Raw genomic sequence first — 20918 nt, 5'->3', positions numbered from 1 at the left:
TAATAATTTTGACGATTAGCTTAAACCAGTTGTTAGATTACAGTTAGATTACATTTCTCGACTTATATGTGTGCAGTTTTCAATTTCCAAAATTCATCAATCATGATTACATTTGATTAGGTTTATTATTGTTTGTTATGTACTTCAATTTGTGAGATAAGTATAAGTATAAACTCTCTTTTTATAAAGCACAAATAAACATAAATAATATTTAACCTTTTAAATTATATTAACACTATACATAACGTATATAAAAATATTATTTTATTTTATAATTGTAATCATGCAATCGGAGTAATATTTTATACTCAACTAGCATATCGTTACAACTGGTCTTTAAAATTATTTATATCTCTATATAAATATTCAAACTTATCTATATAATATAAAGCATTCGATAAAAAAGTTCTTCGCACTATATGAAAACTTTATAGATATAAATGATAAATTGATTATGAACTACAACAGACATTGAATTTTTATATGAAATTAATATATAAAAATGAATTTTCATATTTTTAAAATGATTAAATTAATTAATTAAATAATAAAGTAGAATAATGTATAACTCAACAATTCAATAATGAATGGTATTTATGTATTGCTCTTACGAATGGAAGTAAATAAGCATTTTGTTTAATTCTGCTTCAAACATAAATACAGAATATATTTATACTGTTTTAAAAAATTTTTACATTACTTTTTTTCTATTTTTCTTTTTCTAAGTTCATTTTAATTTTAAATTAACTATCGTATCATTAACATTTTTTTTTTATTTTTACATTAAAATCAATTAAACGAAATTAATTTACAACATAACTGTAGAAAAGTAAAATTTTTATTGAAATTCAAAATTGTACATTTTAGTCCTGTTTATTAAATTTTATTATTAAATAAATCGTAATTTGTAATAAAATAATAAAAGTATTCTTAATATTTTGTGGATCAAATTTTTTTCTAAATAATTTTTTACACATATATTCTTTAGAAATTTAAAAACAAAGTAAAACTTTAAGATTGACTTAAGAGTCCGGAGTATACTTAAAGTTGCAAATATTACATAGTACTTTTGTTATCAAAATCTGCTTTAATTTTTGAGAAAGACAATAGAATAACAATACAAAAATACTCGCAGTTAGCCAATGATATTTGATATTCTATTTGTTATTTATTGTAGACATTATATGATAAAAATGAGAAGGCCTCTAAAAACTAAACAAAAATGTCTAACAAGTTGGAAAACGAAAACCTCTTGCAATAATGATATAATACATGGAATTAAAAAAAATTTCATTGCATTATTAAATGCTAAAGTCTTTTTGACATTTTTATAATTTTTTATATGCTGTGAGATGGGTACACTCATTATAATGAAAATTAAGGCTTCATAGTTGTACAATCGTTGATGCAGTTTCAATCAAATGTTGAACTAAAATAAACAGTATATTTATTTCATAGTCAAAAAATATGAACCAATTATGTTGACCGATATACAAGTACAGCAATTTAAAATTCACTTATATCATCTTCCAGCTTTTTTGCTTCATAGTGGATTTTTAACTAAATTGAATTCGTTAATAATGTTATTGATATCTATAATTTTATTCGATATATCTACTAAACTAAAAATACTTAAATTACATACTTACGAGCTGAATGATCGTTGTGTTAAATAAGAATAGATATTCAAGACAGTGTAGTTTGCATGCGAAATAAAAATATTTAAAATCTGAATACTAAAAGTAACATTTTTTAATTATCTAAATATATTAGAATAGTTAATATATGAAATTTCTTTTTTATTATCTTTATATATATATATATATATATGTATGATTTATATATCAAAACAATATAAACGAAACTTTGTAATTTATTATTTTAAATATCGCTTAGTTTACTTATTTATATATTTCTTCTTTGCTTTACATTTCAATATTTACTTTAAACTTAATGGTACATTAATTTGCTTAAGATAATATTCAAATGTTTAATGAATATTTTTTAAATTATAATGCATTACCATTGTCAAAGAACTTTCTAAACAAGTGTACTGTATTGTTCTTATAAAGTGTTATTTCTCATACAAGTCTCTTGTTTAAGCTTTTTGATGTAGTCTATTGCTAAATAATTAATTTACAAGCTCCTAATTTTTGTTTGAGTAAAGTAAATTTTAGTTTGTAAAGTAGTAAAGTATGGAGATTACTATATTTAACACATTTTAAGACATTTTAAAAAGGTAACATTCAGTTTTTATCTAAAGAAAATTTAGAGTAATTTGATTTGATATATCAAAAATAACAAATTTAAATTAGCTTTGTAGGAAAATTAAGTATCTATTAATATATATGTACTAAATTATCAACAATTATATTCTAATACTTCTTCAACACTTTTGTACCTTGAGCACCCGTTCTTTTTTTGTATTTTTTTAGTCTTCTTTATTCACTCCTGCGCAGATTAACATAAAAACAAATCGCTAAAAGAGCAATTAACTCTTTATTATGAATTTCGATCAATACATATGATTCAAGATTTCTATTAATGTTTGATTTTTCGTGTAAAATCGTGAATGTTTTAATCATTTATTAATAGTTGAGTATTAATATGAACTTGAAAATATAAACATATATTTTTTACATTTTTTACAATCCTTTATATAAATTCACCTTTATATTAATTTGGTATAAAATACTTTTAGGGCACTTAAAATTTTTACAATGTGCAAAATATAATATTACATTTTATGGCAAATCAATTGTAGGAGTTGTTATTTTTATTACATAAATAACTATATAAATTATAAATATTATTATATTATTTAATAATAATAATAATTAGTGATTATTAGAATATGAATTATAATATAAATTCATATAATATGAATATTACTATTTAATATATAACATAAACAAGTACGATTAATCAGATAAATTGGGATTTGATAAAATAAAGAAAATAAGAACACAGATTTTTCTAATGACTTTATTTACAAAACCATTCCGTAAACTGTAGTACAAAGCTTCAAGATTCGCATATAAAGAACTGTAATTTTTAATTTTATATATAAATTTAAATAAAAAGCTATTGTTATGAAATTACAATCGAGACGTCACTTTTACTTTTTCTCAGAAAGCAGGTAATACAAACTCATATAAGCAAAAGTGAAAATTTGATATAATATGCTAATTTTAGAATAAAAGGTTAATAATATTGGAATTGACGATTGTAGATTATTACTAATAGTAAGCTAATTTATTTATTGTGAAAAATAAATAAATAAAAAATTTGATAATTTAATAAAACGACAAAAATAGTGAAATTCATTAAAATTCGTATATTCTTATTAATATATAAATTACAAATAATCGATTAAATAATTAAACAGTAAAATTTCTATAAAATTGTACTTACATGCTTGATAATATCGAATATTTACTGCTACTTTTACTATTTATTTTGTAATATTTATCTTATTTATACTTGTCCTCTTACATATAAAATTTTTAATATTTTATCTGTAATAAAAAAAATTAATAGATTTATGAAAATTTCAATTTTATATTGTTTTTTTTTGAGAAACTAATTTATAAATTTTTTTTCATAATTTTGGAATAATTTTGTACAGTATTAAACTTAAATAATCTTATAAAATTATAAATATTATCTTATAAAAAATATATTTGTATTTTTACATAAAAATTTCATGCAAAATTAATTTGACAAAATTCTTATAAAGGAATTTTTCTTACAATGTTTATAGATTGGAATAATTGACATTTTTTAATTATTTATTTTTATTAGATATTAAATAAAAATTCCATTTATTTTTATCAAATAAGAACTTCGTTTAAATTTAATTCATGCTAATAAATGCTTTAATATGTCTAATGGAATTTTCATAAGAAATTCCTTCTTTTATTATTTTCTTTCTTACTTTTACATATATTGTTTAAACAGTTGTATGATGAAAGTACCAGTTATTCCTGGCAAATTGATTAGATGACAGTTATATACAACTTTAATATAAATGAACAAACATAATCAAAAGCACATTATTTAATAACACAAAATATGGAAAGCACAGAAAATTAATAAACTAGGAATGAACGTCAAACGATGTAGAAAAGACTGTAAGAAAATACAACAAAACACAAATAAAATATACGAGTTATAATTACAGAAATTCAAGAAATTTTTATTAATCATCACTCTGTGGTTGCTCTATCTGCAAAAAAACTTCCAGTCATTTGTACTATATTTAAAACTAGAGACACATCAATATAACTTAAGAATCTATTTAAATTGTATAATCCAGGACAGTATAATTAATAAATGAACACTTCGTTTGTCCTAGAGCCAAATTTGCAGATAAACTACATTTTTGTTAAGAGTTGCATTTTATTTTTTTAAGAATAATGGATAAAATGTTCAGATGCAAATAAAAATAATAACATAATTACAAATACTATTTTATTCGCAAAAGTATATAAAAAAATTGAATTATAGTGTAGGTTTATACACAAAATTATATGAAATTAAACAACTCCAATAAAGGTACATCTAGAATGGAAGTTAATAACATGTTCAGTCCTGTTCAAAGTATCAAAATACAAAATGTAACATTGAAAGTTTTCAACACCAAACTAGTAATTAAATATATTGTTAAACATTACTAAAGACTATCAGTTAAATAAGCTACTTTAATGAAATTGATCTTTTATAGTAGTTATTTTTTATTAAAATAGATTTAGATAGCTGCTCTCAAGAAAACTTATATTTTTTAGAACCACTGGATTTTAACATTTTTTTAATTTTATTTTCCACCGTTTATAACATAGAATTTGTAATTTTATTCTAAAGATTTCAAATGAATTGTGAAAAAGAATCTATTTTACTTTTAATAAGATTTCTCCTAAGCTATAAAAGTATCTTATTTTTAATACAACAAATATTCATGTATTATAAAATATACATAAATTATAAATATATTATAAATATACATATGGAAATAAATTTATAAATTATAATTATTTCTATGAGCATATATGACCAAAAACTTTCTATTATATATATCTAAAAATATCAAATAAATTAAAACTAATAATTAATCATTATTTTAATATATATTTATTGGTATGTAATTATAAAAAAATATAGCTTAAAATAGAATCATGAAATAAGAAATAAATATATTTCCTTCATGAAATATGTTATAAAAAATAAATATTTAGTATAGCACAATAAATAAACAATGAGTAATTACTTATTTAATATTAATTTTTAATTACTTATCAATAATTTTATATATCTATAGATAAAATAAGTATTGAAATTACATTCATAATTAGAACAAAAAGCTATAATTTAAAGTTTTATATATAGATAAATATAATTTAGTTGTTATTTATACAAGAAAAACAGACACATACCTGATACATCAATAAGTTTAGTTTATTTTATAATTAAAATTATTGAATATAAAAATTGATATTTGTTGTACAAAATATATACGTCATAAATTAGTGATAGCATTATAATAGAATATTTCTTTTATATTAATATCTGAATTTCTATTAAACAAATAATAAACCCATACTTTAGCAATGAACCTGGTATTAAGATCAAATATTTAATAATTTTATCCAATATTGTTCTTGCATTTAATTAATTTTTTGGTGTATTTCCTAATTTACGTTTTATTAATTGCAAAGACAGTTTTAATTCAAATAATTGTAGTGTGTGGTATAATTATTAAATTTGGTCATTTAAATAAAATCTTACCACTATATAATTACACAATTGTTTAAAAATTATTTATAAAATAGACTTTACTAAATGATTAATGATAAATAATAAAGTGTTCTACAATATAATGAAAGTCTTGTTACTTTTATTCATTTTTAATATAAAAGCAAATGAAAATATACTGTTTTTAAATATAACCTTTTCGGAAAAACAAATTTATTTAGTCGTACAATTATAATACTATATTCAAAAAACAAAAAAATTTCATGGTTTATTCAGATCAAAAATTATAATTTAAATTAAATAATGCTTACTTAATTTATATAGCATCAATCAGTATGCTTATTTTATTTTTCTGAACTTAAAGATACATATTGATTTAAAATATATATTTTAGATCACTTAGTTTTGTGTACATGTTAAAAATTTCAACTGCGCACGCGTATAAAAAATGTGTAAAACCTTTTTTACATAAATTTCTTTTATCTGAACCTTTTTATATATTACATAATGAAGTATTCAATTCACTGCACTTTTTATTTATTTATTATAGCAAGATTCTTATAAGTAAGAATGCAATATTGTATTAATGTTTTTAGACATTTCTTTTTTCTACTATGGTATAGTGATCTTTCTAAATTTATAATTTTCATAATGTTATTTTGTTAATTATATTAATAGTATCTTTTAAGAATTATTTATATAATTTATTTAAATATGACTACTGTTTATATATATTACAAGATATACATTTTTATGACGTGGAGAAAAATAGATAAGTATGTATTTTGTTGTGCATTGCGCAAGCTTGGTACAATTTCAGCGAATTCTAAAATATGACAAGGATATAATGAATTTAAGCTTCATATCTATATTAAATGTAAATGATATGACATGAATTAGACATAACATATATGCATATTTGAAAACATAACTAAGTTTCATACATTTACGGTTGTTACGGATTACAGCAGTTTTAAGCAGTATACAAAGTGGGAGAAGTAAAGACACCTGTGCTTAGTTAGAAACATTTGCGCGCAGACACAATTCTGTGAAATCGGGAAACTTCAATGCAAAATATTCGAATATTACATTATAATTCCGACTAACTAGGCCTACTAACGAACTCCCCAAGGCTAGACTCTGGTGACGTCACTCTAACAATCGGCATAGCAAGAGTGATCCGCAAGCTTGTCCTAGGATATTTAAGGAGCTGCGCTTGATGCTCTCGCTCTTGCTAGTACCAATCACGCGCTCTTCACATCAGGCTCGCTATTCAATCTGCAATCGCCATTATGAAGCCATAGCAAGCATCAAGCAACCTAAAGAACTAATAGCGATGCCACAACTATACCGGCACCCACGCCTACATAAGCAACTCACCACGCTCGTTTCTTACTACTGCTCTCTTACTAGTTCAATAAAGCATTCATCAAGACAGAATCGCCATTCTAGAGATCCACTCCACCACGCATGTAAGCTACGCTCATTCGGCTTACTACTACTACAGGATCGACACCACACGCACGTAAGCTACGCTCATTCGGCTTACTACTACTACAGAGCTCGACTCCAACCCGCACGTAAGCTACGCTATTACACACGTTCTTACCTCGTACTAATTCACGGCTTATGTCAACTACGTAAGCAACACACTACTAACACACCAATACCGCCAACTACCTATATCACTGTATACAGTACGAGGGAACCTCCCACCCCGTCAAGTAGTGACGTCACACAGACATCCTCCCACCACCAGACCATTACAGCGCTCATCCTACGCCAGCGGTTAAGGCGGCCCCAACTCGCTACTTCTACCAGCGCGAGTCTCCCACTACTACTACGAATTCATAAGGAGAAGGAGAATCAAGCTCCAGGCTATCAAGAATACACTTACAGAATTATCGTCACTAATATTAATTGAAGAAACTCTCATAACTCGTTGTATCATACACTCATTACGCCATCTATAGATCATTGACTATTTATTATATTTATTATATTCAACAAAGGGAAAGACAATAAAGGGAAAGATACTAAACTACACTCTAAAGGCAATATTGAATTATTGCATTGCCCCTTCCACTTGCCAGCTAGCCTCCATCCACCATCACAGAGAGGCTTTTAGTCTGATCCCAGACAACGGGCATATTAATATTTAATTACTTCATATAATAGTTATAAAAATTATAACATATTGATGAATTTTATTTTTTTTATTTATTGAGTATGAAATAATATTCAGTTAATATTTTCATGAAATTTTACAGTTTTCAATATTTGTTTTTTTTCAGATATATGAACCTTATTTGTAAAATAAATATTATATATAACTTGCACTAAATAATATGAATGACTGAAAATATAAAATAAATCTGCAATTAAATTGTTTATTATCTCCAAACATTTGAGTTGAAAATATTACTTTCTAATGTTCAAATTTTTTATTTAATATTTTAAAACTAATTATATCTTTCAATATTTATGTTTGCATACTCGAATATTTAAAAATAATTTCTAAAGATCGTTTAAAAATTTATTAATATTATTTAATTACAAAATTCGCTGAATTACGAATTACAAATTATATGAAAAAAATTCAATTCTTTTGAATTCAAATAAATTCAATTCGTATAAATGCGTAGATATAAATGTCATAAAATATTAAAAATTAACGCAATAATAGTATCTCCTATGCTTATTAAAATTTTTAAAATATTTATAAAATTTATTTTATAGTAATTGTAACATTATTGAAATATTTTGCGCTGTATAATTGCATTAAAATATTTACTGGTATTAGACAAAGAAATAGAGTTTTACGTATCTAATAAAATAAATACCTATATATGCCTTATAATGATAACCTTCTATTTCAGCCAGTTGATTTAGTTACAATTTATTACTCTTGTGCACAACCAAGAGTAATTTAATATATTTTTTACTTTATATGTTGAATTATTTGATTGATTATTAAATAATTATTACTATAATTAAATAATTATAATTATTATTAAATGAATTGTTGTAGCATTAACATAATTTTTTTAAGCATTTTCATTTCTTTACTAGAAATAAATATAATTAATTCTAAAGTAGCTACCTTTAGAAATTAAAAACAAAATAAACATTTGATTGCTGTTCGAATTTGAAGGATTAATTTATGGCTTGAACTACTAATTCAATAGTTCAGTGGATTAGTCTCTCGGCAGGATAATTGTAAAGGAAATAACAATAGACAAGGCTGAAAAATATAATGTATTTATTAAAACAATGTTTATTATTGTAAATATTAAATATAATATTGCACTGTAGTGTAGATAGAGATAATTCTATTGAGGTAAAAAAGGAGTGTTTTCTTGGATTCTTGATTATTGAAGGTTTACTGGATCTTGCTGTGTATTGTAATTGAGGTTATGCCGATGATGTAAATATCAGCTGGTGTGGTCAGTCAATCATGCTTGTGAGGCAGCATGAGAAGATGGCGTGGTGTTTAAAATCAAGTGCGCTTGGTGTATGAATAACTATACTTAATACGATGTAAGATTTTAAATGGAATTTATTATGTAATCAATTGTGTCTTAAATTATGTAAGAGGACAGTAGAAGAATCTAGTCACAGGTAAAAGCAATTAATGGTAAGATTTTTAATTCGTGAAGGATTTAATAATCTGTATTTATATAGTCTATTAGTCGATCTGTGTTGTCCTTCTTTGACAATGTGTGTGAACCACAGTGACTCTTGCGTCAGCTGTTCAGGGCCTGTACGATGTCGAGGGTTAGTTCGAGAGAGCGTAAGTGTGCCCGATGGACTATAGCGCGAGATGTGACTTCTTTGTTTATTAATATAAACGTGTACCTGGTGAACTGCAGGCTAGGTGTATTATATGCTGTGTAGTTAATGTTCCCCTTGATTACTATTCCATTGGCTTCACTGTAATAACTATTTAAAACTGCCGATTACTTATTCTTATGCACGCGGGTACTCTTAACTATGCTGCCGAAAATATGGCCACGCGGCGTCTTTACAGTATACTATGCACTGAGCGGCAGTTACGCTTGAGTGAGAGCGAAGTGATTTTACGAATGAGCGTCGCCTCATGGCGCGTTGCGTTTAAATGTGCATGCGGCGTCTTCAACGCCGGCAACAGTGTCGATGCGCGTCCCTTCCAGAAATTTTCCTTTGGCGTGAGAAAACGAAGCTTCTAGAAGTTACGCAGGCGTCCCTTTTTTTGTGAGGGCTGACAGTAAATTATATATCAAATCGTAAACTTGCTCGGACTTGCCGAGTTTTGTTTGTAAACATTTTGCTCGAGTACCCGTCTCGGTCCGCACGTGATGGTCAGCCTTGGTGCACGTGCGGTCAGTCTAGGTGCACATGCGGTACGCCGGACTGCGCGTATGACCTTTCTTTTGTTTGAAATTCATGGGACTGCATCAATCCCGAACAACAAGAATTGTAGTATTCGTTCAGAACACAACAAACGATCATAATCTCAAAAACATCTGGAAAAACAATACCATAAACACGGGAAAACCTATAGTTTTGACGTCTGCATTTTCGTTCCGCGCGCCAACTACATCAAGCATTACTGCAAGCGGACCTTCCTTTCCCTTCCCGCTGTCAACAAGCTGCAATGCTGTCACCAGATGTGCCAGCGAACCCCCCTTACCGCTGCATACATGCTGTCGCATGCGGCAGCAGCAATGAGAAATCTGCTCATCATGAAGACCTAGAGACGACTAGACCCTTAATTAACTCCAAAGCCAAAAGAGGCGCTGCCCTCGCACTATAAGGGAGGAGTCTCTGATTTTACAGAAAATAAGGGAAGAGATTCAACTAAAATTCATGGTCAGCAAATGTATTTAAGGGGCGCAATTTTCAATATTCATTTATTATAAGGGAGGAGTCTCTGATTGGACGAAAAATAAAGGAAGGGGTTCAAGTCAAATTTATGGTCAGCAAATGTATTTAAGGGACGCATTTTTCAATAGTCATTACTCTTGATATTCCACACTTGAGATTAAACTCTTAATAGTACTCTTAATATACCGCTCGAGATAACTCTCGATAGTACGCCTTCGATATTGTATACTCTTGATATAGTTGATACTTAGTTAAGTGTTTAGTGAAAGTCCATTAACGCTGTTAAGGGAACAGTAGTTACAAGTCCTGGAGGAACGACGACATACATCATATGTCCATTAACGCAGTTCAAGAAACCGTAGTTACTTGTCCCAAGGGAGCTACGACAATCCGCCTATCAGAGTGCGAAGACGAGTCAATGATTAGTCTTTGTAAGTAGTATCTACTAGAGTAAATATATATATATTGAGATTCAGAGTATTACATTAACAAGCACTAAGAACGAGGAAGCTACTCTTAATACGACAGTGCGGAATAAATTCTAGTACGCGTCGTCAAATTTCGCGCCCTCCAGGGGCGTCTCATTTAGTAACCCTCACCTTAGTTCAACCGAAAGCTTACGAAAGTATTTAAAACACAACGTAAGTGTAGGCAATCCAGTTTCGCGCCACTTGCGATATCTTTCAATCATAAAGTTGCATTCATAACCTCAACCACACACGTGCTCGTTCAAAAGGTGCTAGTGTCAACGAACGAAACTGCGCGCCATTCGCCATTCGTATTCAACAATCAAGCTGCATAGATTATTGTACAGTTGTCTCCGCAAAACATTACTTCAATCCAACAATTAGTTCTACAAGTAATAATAGTAATACTAGTCAACCTTGTCATTAATAAATAACAGAATAAATATCGTACTTCAGCCATATCTTTTTGTATTATTATAATATCCCTTCCACTTGTGACCTATCATCGCTACCACACAACACCCGTGTTCTCTGAGTTGTCAACGGCATCAAATTGTATCCGTCAAACCGACCTTGATAAAACAAGTCGGAACGACGAGTTGCATTTTGTACATCGTCGCTCCCTTTGAACATGTAACGACGGTTTCTTGAACTGCGTTAGTGGACATACGGGTTTATGCCGTCGTTCATCTGGGACGTGTAACTACTGTTGCTTGAACGGCGTTAATGGACAATCCGAAGAAGTGGAAGTCGTCGCTCCTTTTAAACATGTAACGACGGTTTCTTGAACTGCGTTAATGGACATATGATGTATGTCGTCGTTCCTCCAGGACTTGTAACTACTGTTCCCTTAACAGCGTTAATGGACTTTCACTAAACACTTAACTAAGTATCAACTATATCAAGAGTATACAATATCGAAGGCGTACTATCGAGAGTTATCTCGAGCGGTATATTAAGAGTACTATTAAGAGTTTAATCTCAAGTGTGGAATATCAAGAGTAATGACTATTGAAAAATGCGTCCCTTAAATACATTTGCTGACCATAAATTTGACTTGAACCCCTTCCTTTATTTTTCGTCCAATCAGAGACTCCTCCCTTATAGCGCGAGGGTAGCGCCTCTTGTGGCTTCAGAGCTAATTAAGGGCTGAGTCGTCTCTTGGTCTTCATGACAAGAAGACCTCTCGTTTCTGCTACCGCATGCGACAGCTTGTGGGCAGCGGAAAGGGGGGGCTTCGCTGACGCATCTGGTGACAGCATTACAACTTGTTGACAGCGGGAAGGGGAAGGAAAGTCCGCTTGCAGTAATGCTTAAAGTGGTTACGGAGCGGAACAAAAATGCAGATGTCTAACTATGGGTTTTTTCCCGTGTTTATTGTATTGTTTTTCCAGATGTTTTATGACACTAATGCTTGATAATAGCAAGAAAGTTTTGAAATCTAAATACAAATTTTACGATGTTACTTGCCAGATATTTTTTACATTGAAAAAAGATCTCTGTTCGAAAGTTGTAGTGATGTAATTCTTGGCTCGAACAGCATTACAGCAGTTTTAAGCGGAATGCAAGGTGGGAGAGGTGTGAGCGTGGGAACATTTGTTTTGTAAACATTGGCCAACGGACTCAAAGAATGCTTCTAGCCGAAAAACTCTAATACGACTATAATTCCGAGAAGTAATAACAAATGAACCCTACAAGACTATGCCCTATTGACGTCACGACAAATAGCGACATAGTAACAGCCACCGATGCGCTATAGGCGCAGCCAGTTTGTACGAGAATATGTATGGAGTTGCACGTGTCGCGATTGCCTCTTGCTAGTACCAATCATGGCACTCTTCACATCGGGCTCGCTATCCAACCATGCCATCGCCATTGGGAAGCCATGGCAAGTATCAAGCAACCTAAGGAACTAATAGCGATGCCACAACTATACTGGCACCCACGCCTCCGTAAGCAACGCCGACGCTCGTTCCTTACTACTTCTTCTAGTAACAAGCACCCATCACAACAGGACCGCCACTCTACACTCGCAGTTCTCAACAACAAATGTAAGCAACGCCGACGCTCATTCTTACTATCAGCACGCGGTTCCTGCCAACACGTATAAGCAACGCCGACGCTCGTTCTTACTATCATCACGCGGTTCCTGCCAACATATGTAAGCAACGCCGACGCTCGTTCTTGCATATTACCTCACACCGCGGTTCACTTCGACATCAAGCACTCGAACGTGCACCAATACCACCCCTACCCAACGTGCACTATTGCAAGCAGTGACGTTAAACGAACATCCTCCCACCACTTCGCACACTACAGTTCACCCCTCGCCGGCTGCTAAGATGGGACTAACTTGCTGCCCCTACCACCACGAGTCTCCCACTACAACTACTCAACCCAAAGGAAGAAGGGGAATCACCCTCCAGGCTATCAGGAGCACACATGCAGACTTATCGCCAAGACCATTACTGAAGAAACACTGATCTATTCATTCTATCATACATTCATTCCAATATTCATAGATTATTAACTATTCATTATTTATTATATTAAATAAAAAGAAAGACTATAAACATTAAAGGCAGTATTGAATAATTCCATTGCCCCTTCCACTTACCAGCAAGCCTCCACCCACCATCATAAGGAAGTTTTTAGTCTGATCCCAGACACAATGCTTCAATAGCTTAGTTTGCCGTCCGCCCTATGAAGGGAAGGAGTGAGATGTAGGGCCTGTACAAGAGTAGTAAGAGTTGGTTAATTATATATTTATTATAAAATTTATTACACAATTTACATATGGATGTTGTAGAATCTTCTTGAGTCTTATATAAAGATACGATTTCTTGATCGACTTCTTATATAGGAGGTGTCACTATACAGGATGCCTTGAAATCGTTGAATTGATGAAAAGTGCACAGATAAATAATTACTGCACACTTCTTGTTGGAGAGTGTGAGATAATCTTGATGGTTGTTTTATGCCGGTTCTACCGCCGGCTGACAATTGAAGAGATAAAATGTATTAACGTACTCACAAGGATGCCACTATTCTTGTTCTGATCTGCTGGTGAGAGGGACACAAATTATGGGCGGCGTCACTCTTATACTCACCAGGATGCACTATTCTTGATTTGATCAGGGTGCAATATTCTTGCTTTCAATTACTAACACTTATTTCTGCGTTAAGTGACTTTTAGACTTGGCACTTTTCCCTAGACTGCTCACTCTAGCCCTTTGTGACTTGTCTTTGCGGACAAAAGTAATTGGCTGCCCACGTGGAAAGCGGGTTCCAATTGCCCCCCGCGGACAGCCACTTTTCGCTGCCTTATTCCCGTCTTTAAAGCCTCTTGCCATGAGTCCCCACTCAAGCAGCTTCTGGTCTTAGTTTTCCAATCAGCGCACGCCGCTTTTCTGCTGCATCATGGAGGTGCACGCCCTTTTCTCACTTCATAAGAAATTAGGCTTAAACAATGAGAATATCGAAGGAGTATCTTTGGCTGCAATACGTGAAGTGGAAGATTTGCCCCTCTCCGGGACTCATCGTGGTGGGGGTGATTTTTGGTCAAGCGTCTTCGCTTGACCTATGCAAGTAAGCAACATTTGTCGTACTTGACAACAATGTATGCGTATGCCCTCGTGGCATTGAAGGCAGACGTGCGACGCAGATTGTCAAGCGTCGTGCGTGCCGAGTATCGGGTTGCAACGGATTTTAAGAAATATTTTTCATTCAATTGTTTTGAAATATTTTAATCCTCAAAATATACTCGTATAAACAGTCTAGTTGGGTTTTGATGTGAACTCGCAAGGGTCGATTTATTGCATTAAAAACAATTGCTACGTCTGCAGGTCAAAGGCTGTTTACGAGTTCACAGATGTACAAACCTTTTAGAGCCTCGTGCAACCTTGGAGAGACTTTCTTAGTTTTTTGAATCCGTTCGATAATTCTTTTCTATCAGCTATTGAAAGATTTTCTAGTAAATATAATTCGAGAGATTTTCTTTTCACTCTCGAACAGTCTCGCATTCTCGAACAGTATCAATTTGTAATATTATTTTTTCAACCATTCAATATTTCATAACCTGTTTATAATTTATAATCGCACTCTATATTTGATGGAATTTAATCAATTTAAAATTACTAGCAATATTGAATGTATCTTGAATTATAAGCAAATGGTAAATTCTTAACAATGATTTTATTAAATTTTTATATCATTTAAATATAATATAAAATGTTTGTATAATTTATTTATCGATTTAATTCACATCTACTGATCAGAATTAATAACATTCAATTTTATGTTTATTTTTCTCAATTTCTTTTATAATCTCTACAATTTTAGAAGCTAGTACAAAATTTTATTTCTTTATCTGTTAAAAATAATAATAATAAAAAATTCTAATTCTATCAATGTTCAACACTTCAGTAAAAAATTGTACAGATATTATTTACTCTAAAGAATTTTATTCTTTGGTTCAAATTCAATAGTATAATACTACATTCAAAGTTTCAAATATTATTAGCCAAACATAATTTTTCCTTTTAAATAAAGTATTGCTATAAATCAAAATTGAAGATGATGATTAATTGTGATCATTAATTGTGATCATTTTTATTAATTAACAAAAAAATTTATGAAACAAAATCAAATTTCATTCAATACATTAAATTGTTAATTTTTACTAAAAAATTTGTAATATAATGTAAATATTATGAAACACGTACAATTTATATAAAACTTTAATATATATTAAGTATTAATTAAGACATTTTTTTAAGTTCACAAGAAATTATTTGTTTATTCTAATAAATAAAATACAATAAAATACAAATTTTTATTGTCTTGAATTTAGATTTAACTCTGAAGAATTTATTGCTTTATATTAGTAACTCTTTAATTTTACTCTTAAGTTTAATAAATAATTATAAAACATTTTATTTTATTTTTAATTTAGTTAAAAAATACAATAAAATATGTTGCTTTCAATATTATAGTTGTTATATAAGTATACCTTGAATTTTTCAAATGGTTTTTGTTATAAATAAATTGTATATGTACAATATATATATACAGCTAATCAATGACAAATTTCAAAATTTATAATTCATAACATGAATACTTGAATTTGAAAAGTATAAAGATACGAAGTACAAAAATGTAAGTTATAAAAATTTCATATCAAGACTGCTTTATGACAAAATCGATCACTTTTTATCTTTAAAATGCCATATTTCAGTTACAGTTCAAAAGCTTACATTTCTTAAAAAATTTTATATATATAAGATTATTTCAATGTGATATAAATTGAAATACTAAGTAATTTTTTTATTTATTCATAATAAAAAACATTTTTTAAAATATAAAAGATTTATAAGTTCAACAAAGATCCTTAATATAAATGATTGTTAATAATTATTATTTCAGTACATATTTACAGTGAATGTTATTAGACCTATTTATTTATTCTATCAATTTGTTATTAATAAATCTTTAAGTTATAAATTATTTTCTTTTTCTATTCTATGTACTATTTTAGTACTATTAGACATTTCAGTTTTAATAAGATATATTAAAATATATGATCAATGACATAATAAATGATAAGTATTTTAAATTGTGAAAATATTCTAAATTTATTAAAATCAAGATCTTATACAAATTCTACTCCACATTTTAATTATTAATATATATTTTTTATAATAAAACTAATTTTTGTAATAAAATTTTTTGAATTTTTGTATACATAAATTTATAAATTTATATTTTATAAATTTTAAATTAAACAGTTCATAGTATATTACATTTAAAAATACTGAAAATAAATCTTTTTGAAAAATTAAAACTTTGCTGATTAGAAATTTTTCAAACACTGGGAACTTAATGTTTGGCGCGAATATTGATAAGCATAGACTGCTTTGAGTAGTTAAAACTGTTTAAACTTTTCAAGGATCCGTATATAGATTCTGGATATTATTTCTTCATTAAAATATAAATAGAAATATTAAGTAATGTTCTTCGTTTATTAAAAATATAATAAGTTATTAAGTTATACAAAATACTTTTATAAAAATGAATTTTAAAGATATGTTATTTAATAAAATGACTTTAATGCAAAGAAAAATATTGTCACTAAAGTTTAAAACGGCAGATACCGATGAACTGAGAATTATTGCAGCTTTGAATACTATGAAAATATTTCAAACTATACCTGAAATCAAATGTGAATCAAAGAATTCAAAAATATCAATTGCTTTAAGGATTGAAGGAAATCGTATTTTTATTTCAACTCAGAGTGTTAAAGAACTTTTGAAAGTATGGGAATTATATTCAAAAAGTATAGCAAAAGCTCCTAATGGTTCTGAGGAACTTTGTTTAGCATATGCGAATAGATCAGCTCTTCTAATAAAGTTATGTAAATATATTGAATGTATAGAAGATATTAATAGAGCTTTGGAATTGAATTATCAAAGTCATTTAAAAATAAAGCTCTTATTTAGAAAAATTAAATGCTTACATTTAAGCAATGATATTGTTAAGTTAAAAGATACAATTGAAGAAGCTAAATTTTGTCTAAGAAATATAAATTTAAGTTGTAATAAAAAAAAATATGAAGAACAATTAATGAAAGTTGAATATTTTAATACAAAATCATTTTCAAAAATTAATGTAATTACACGGGTTCCATCATATGTATCACATAAAAATATACCAAGTGCTTCCAAAATATTAACAATAAAATTTAGTGAAAAATTTGGTCGACACCTAGTAACAACATGTAAGGTTGATGCAGGAGAAATTTTAATAATGGAAAGACCTTATGCTAATATTCTTATGCCAGAAGCAATCTATACTCATTGTTCACATTGTTTACAAGTTTATTGGGCATTGATACCTTGTGAATTTTGTATTTATGCTATGTATTGTTCTTATAAATGTAAAAATGAAGCTTGGAAACAATATCATGATATTGAATGTTTAGTGACAGGTTATTTATTAAATATAGATTTTAATAAATGTAAATTATTCAGTATGAGATTAACTATTTTGGCTTTAAGACAAGCCGGAAGTATAGAAAAATTGAAACATATTGTCCAAAATGCCAACAATTATACAGGTTAATAATATTAACATTATTTATAATAATGTAAGATATTTATAAATAAATAATATATTCCAGATCCTTCTAGAAAAGGTTTTGATGAAGATGGAATGTATTGTAGTGATAAATATTGTAGTTTTTATTCTCTTACAACTAATACAGAAAAACGTTCAGTATCTGATCTTTTTGATAGAGCTTTAGATGCTGCAAATATACTCTATTATTTATGTGTATATACAACATTATTTGGAAAAAAATTTGATCAGGATATAAACGCAATAGTTATGAATAAAAATATTATATTTATTGGTGGATTAATTTTACGACATTTACAAATAATTTCTAGCAATATTCATAGTGTATTTACATGCTTAATGTATTGTAATAATGTATAAATTTTTTCTATTATTTATTTCTTTATAATTGAAAATGTATTTTAGTATGAAGAGGAACATAAAATTAAAACTGTTGTGATAGGAGCAACTGCCTTACCAGTTTGTAGTCTTATAAATCACAGTTGTAATCCAAATATTTCTAGAATTTCAACAAAAGATCATACAATTGTTTTTTCTCTTATCCCAATAGAAAAAGATTCACAAGTAAAACTTCGTTATATAATTTATAAAAGTTTTTTACTCTCAAATATTTAATTTTTATTTTCAGATTTATGATTGCTATGGTAGCCACTATGCTATTATGAATAAATGTGAAAGAGAAGAAAAATTGAAGCAATTTTATTTTAAATGTGAATGTATAGCATGCAAAGAGGATTGGCCTATTTATTCAAATTTATTATCTTTTGATGTAAATAATTACATACTATTTTATTGTTAAATTAAATTATTCATAAAAAATATTTTTGAATTAATTTAATTTTAGATGATAGTGACTAATAGAAATGAAAAGAAAATTATAAAAAATACACTGAAATCATTTTATAAATATGTACAATATGCATTAGAAGATAAAATTGAAAATGAGACACATATATTAAAAGATTTAAGAATAATGATTAGTACTATGATCAAATATATACAACAACCTTGTTGTGAAATTGATAATGTTATAGAAACATTGAAAAGAGTAGTTACTTTAATGTATGGAAGTAAATTTGAAATTCCAAAATTATTAAAATGAAATTGCAAATATTTCCTTTCATTTATATTGTTGAAAATATTTCATTAAATTATTTTAAGTTTAGGAAAAATTAATTTATATTAGTTATTTATTAATTTAATTTGGGTAAATGTACAATCTTTTTACTTTATTAAGATGTATATTTTATTAAATATTTTTAAAAAATTTTATATAAACTATATTATATAATTTTTTATAGCTATATTACATAACTATTTATAAAAGCAAATAGAAGAAATGTTCAACAACTGATTGTTTTATTAATATTAAAAATATATTTTAGAAAATGTTGCGTTATTAATTATTTACATTATAACATTATAAGTCCTTTAATGAAAAGTATAATAATTCAAGTGAATGTTTAATAAGATTTTTTAATAATTTACAAAAGAATTTTAAGTATTCTTAACTATAGTTTAGTATTTTATTTTCACTGCCTTGTTAGGATAATAGTGGTTTCTTTTTATAATTTCATTTAATTAATTTTAACGCTAAAATTAGCATTAATAGTTTATTAAAATATATGTGTAATTGCGGGATGATTTTATTATTTCATATACTTTTTTGTGACTAAAGTAAATTATTATCTTTATATTATTACTCTCATTACTATTCTTTTAGTGAATACACTTCATACTTGTCAGGGAATTTATATCATATTTTTTACTTCTTTAAAATATATTTTCTAATTTTTTTTATTGAAATCTCTACTATTACTTGTATTTATGATGAACGAATTTGAAAACCTCCCTGTATTTATTATATATATTAACTCCTCTTCTATTTCAATAAATCGTGATTAACGATATTCTTCAACGACAGAATTTTAAAGGTAATATCGAAATATTAGTGTAATTTTATTTTTCAGTTTTAATAGATTAGTATTTTTAAATTTATTAATTTTTTTAATTTAGCGAATCAATTAAAATTTTAGAAATCAGGATAAGAAATGAAGGTTATCTAATATCCAAAGTTTTATTATTTATTCAATTGGTAATAATTTTAATAAAAAGAAAATAAATAATATATATACAAAAATAATTCTGAATAACATTGAATGAAAAAAATTTGTTGGAATGTATGAATTACTTTATGATTTGTAATTTAAAACAGTAAATTTTGAATATTAACAAGTGAATAAATTTTTATTTATATTACAAAAATACAAAAGCATAGTAACAAAATAATAATCGATAAATTATCAACCAAAAAAAGAAAATTATGTTCCATTGAATTACACTATTAGCCTCGTTTGCATGATAGCCTGTACTAGGATATTTAAGAAGACGCGCTTGACGCTCTCGCTCTCTTACTAGTTTAATCAAGCACTCATCAAGATCGGATCACCATTCTACAGATCGACTCCAGCTCAACGTAAGCCAAGCTCATTCGGCGATCCAACGCTGCAGAGATCGAATCCAGCTCAACGGAAGCCAATCTCACTCGGCCTACCATCGCTGCTACAGAGATCGATTCCAATACGTACGTAACGTTATTACACACATCCCTACGTACCATCAATGCAACTGAGATCGACTCCAACACACGTAAGCTACGCTATTACACACATTCTTTCGAATCACAAATACACGGCTCCC

At 28.0% G+C, this 20918-nt stretch overlaps 2 protein-coding genes across 2 annotated transcripts in view; one reads left to right on the top strand and one right to left on the bottom strand.

The window, feature by feature from the left end:
• Window positions 1-3444, bottom strand: part of LOC105365943 (uncharacterized) — a 32641-nt gene extending 29197 nt beyond the window's left edge. The window contains exon 1 of the mRNA XM_011504239.1: window positions 3415-3444. Within this exon, the coding sequence (XP_011502541.1) occupies window positions 3415-3416 (2 nt within the window). The 5' untranslated portion in view covers window positions 3417-3444. The remainder of the gene's footprint in view (window positions 1-3414) is intronic.
• Window positions 3445-17164: 13720 nt separating this feature from the next.
• On the top strand, window positions 17165-18883 carry LOC105365982 (SET and MYND domain-containing protein 4). Its single transcript, XM_011504282.1, has 4 exons — window positions 17165-18198; window positions 18262-18458; window positions 18769-18782; window positions 18847-18883. The coding sequence occupies exons 1-4, from the start codon at window positions 17169-17171 to the stop codon at window positions 18881-18883; spliced, it is 1278 nt and encodes a 425-aa protein (XP_011502584.1). The 5' UTR covers window positions 17165-17168.
• The last annotated feature ends 2035 nt before the right edge of the window (window positions 18884-20918 follow it).

This window comes from Ceratosolen solmsi, unplaced genomic scaffold (assembly GCF_000503995.2).
Source record: "Ceratosolen solmsi marchali unplaced genomic scaffold, CerSol_1.0 scaffold19, whole genome shotgun sequence".
Taxonomy (NCBI): domain Eukaryota; kingdom Metazoa; phylum Arthropoda; class Insecta; order Hymenoptera; family Agaonidae; genus Ceratosolen; species Ceratosolen solmsi.
Note: the sequence above shows the minus strand (reverse complement) of the source record. Positions and strands in the feature narration are given on the sequence as shown.

What these genes read in the sequence shown, in the direction of transcription:
- LOC105365982 (XM_011504282.1), top strand. Translation starts at nt 17,169, where the DNA reads ATGTTATTTAATAAAATGACTTTAATGCAAAGAAAAATATTGTCACTA. An exon ending in AAATGCCAACAATTATACAG is followed by an intron (nt 18,199 to 18,261) that starts GTTAATAATATT and finishes AATATATTCCAG; the next exon opens with ATCCTTCTAGAAAAGGTTTT.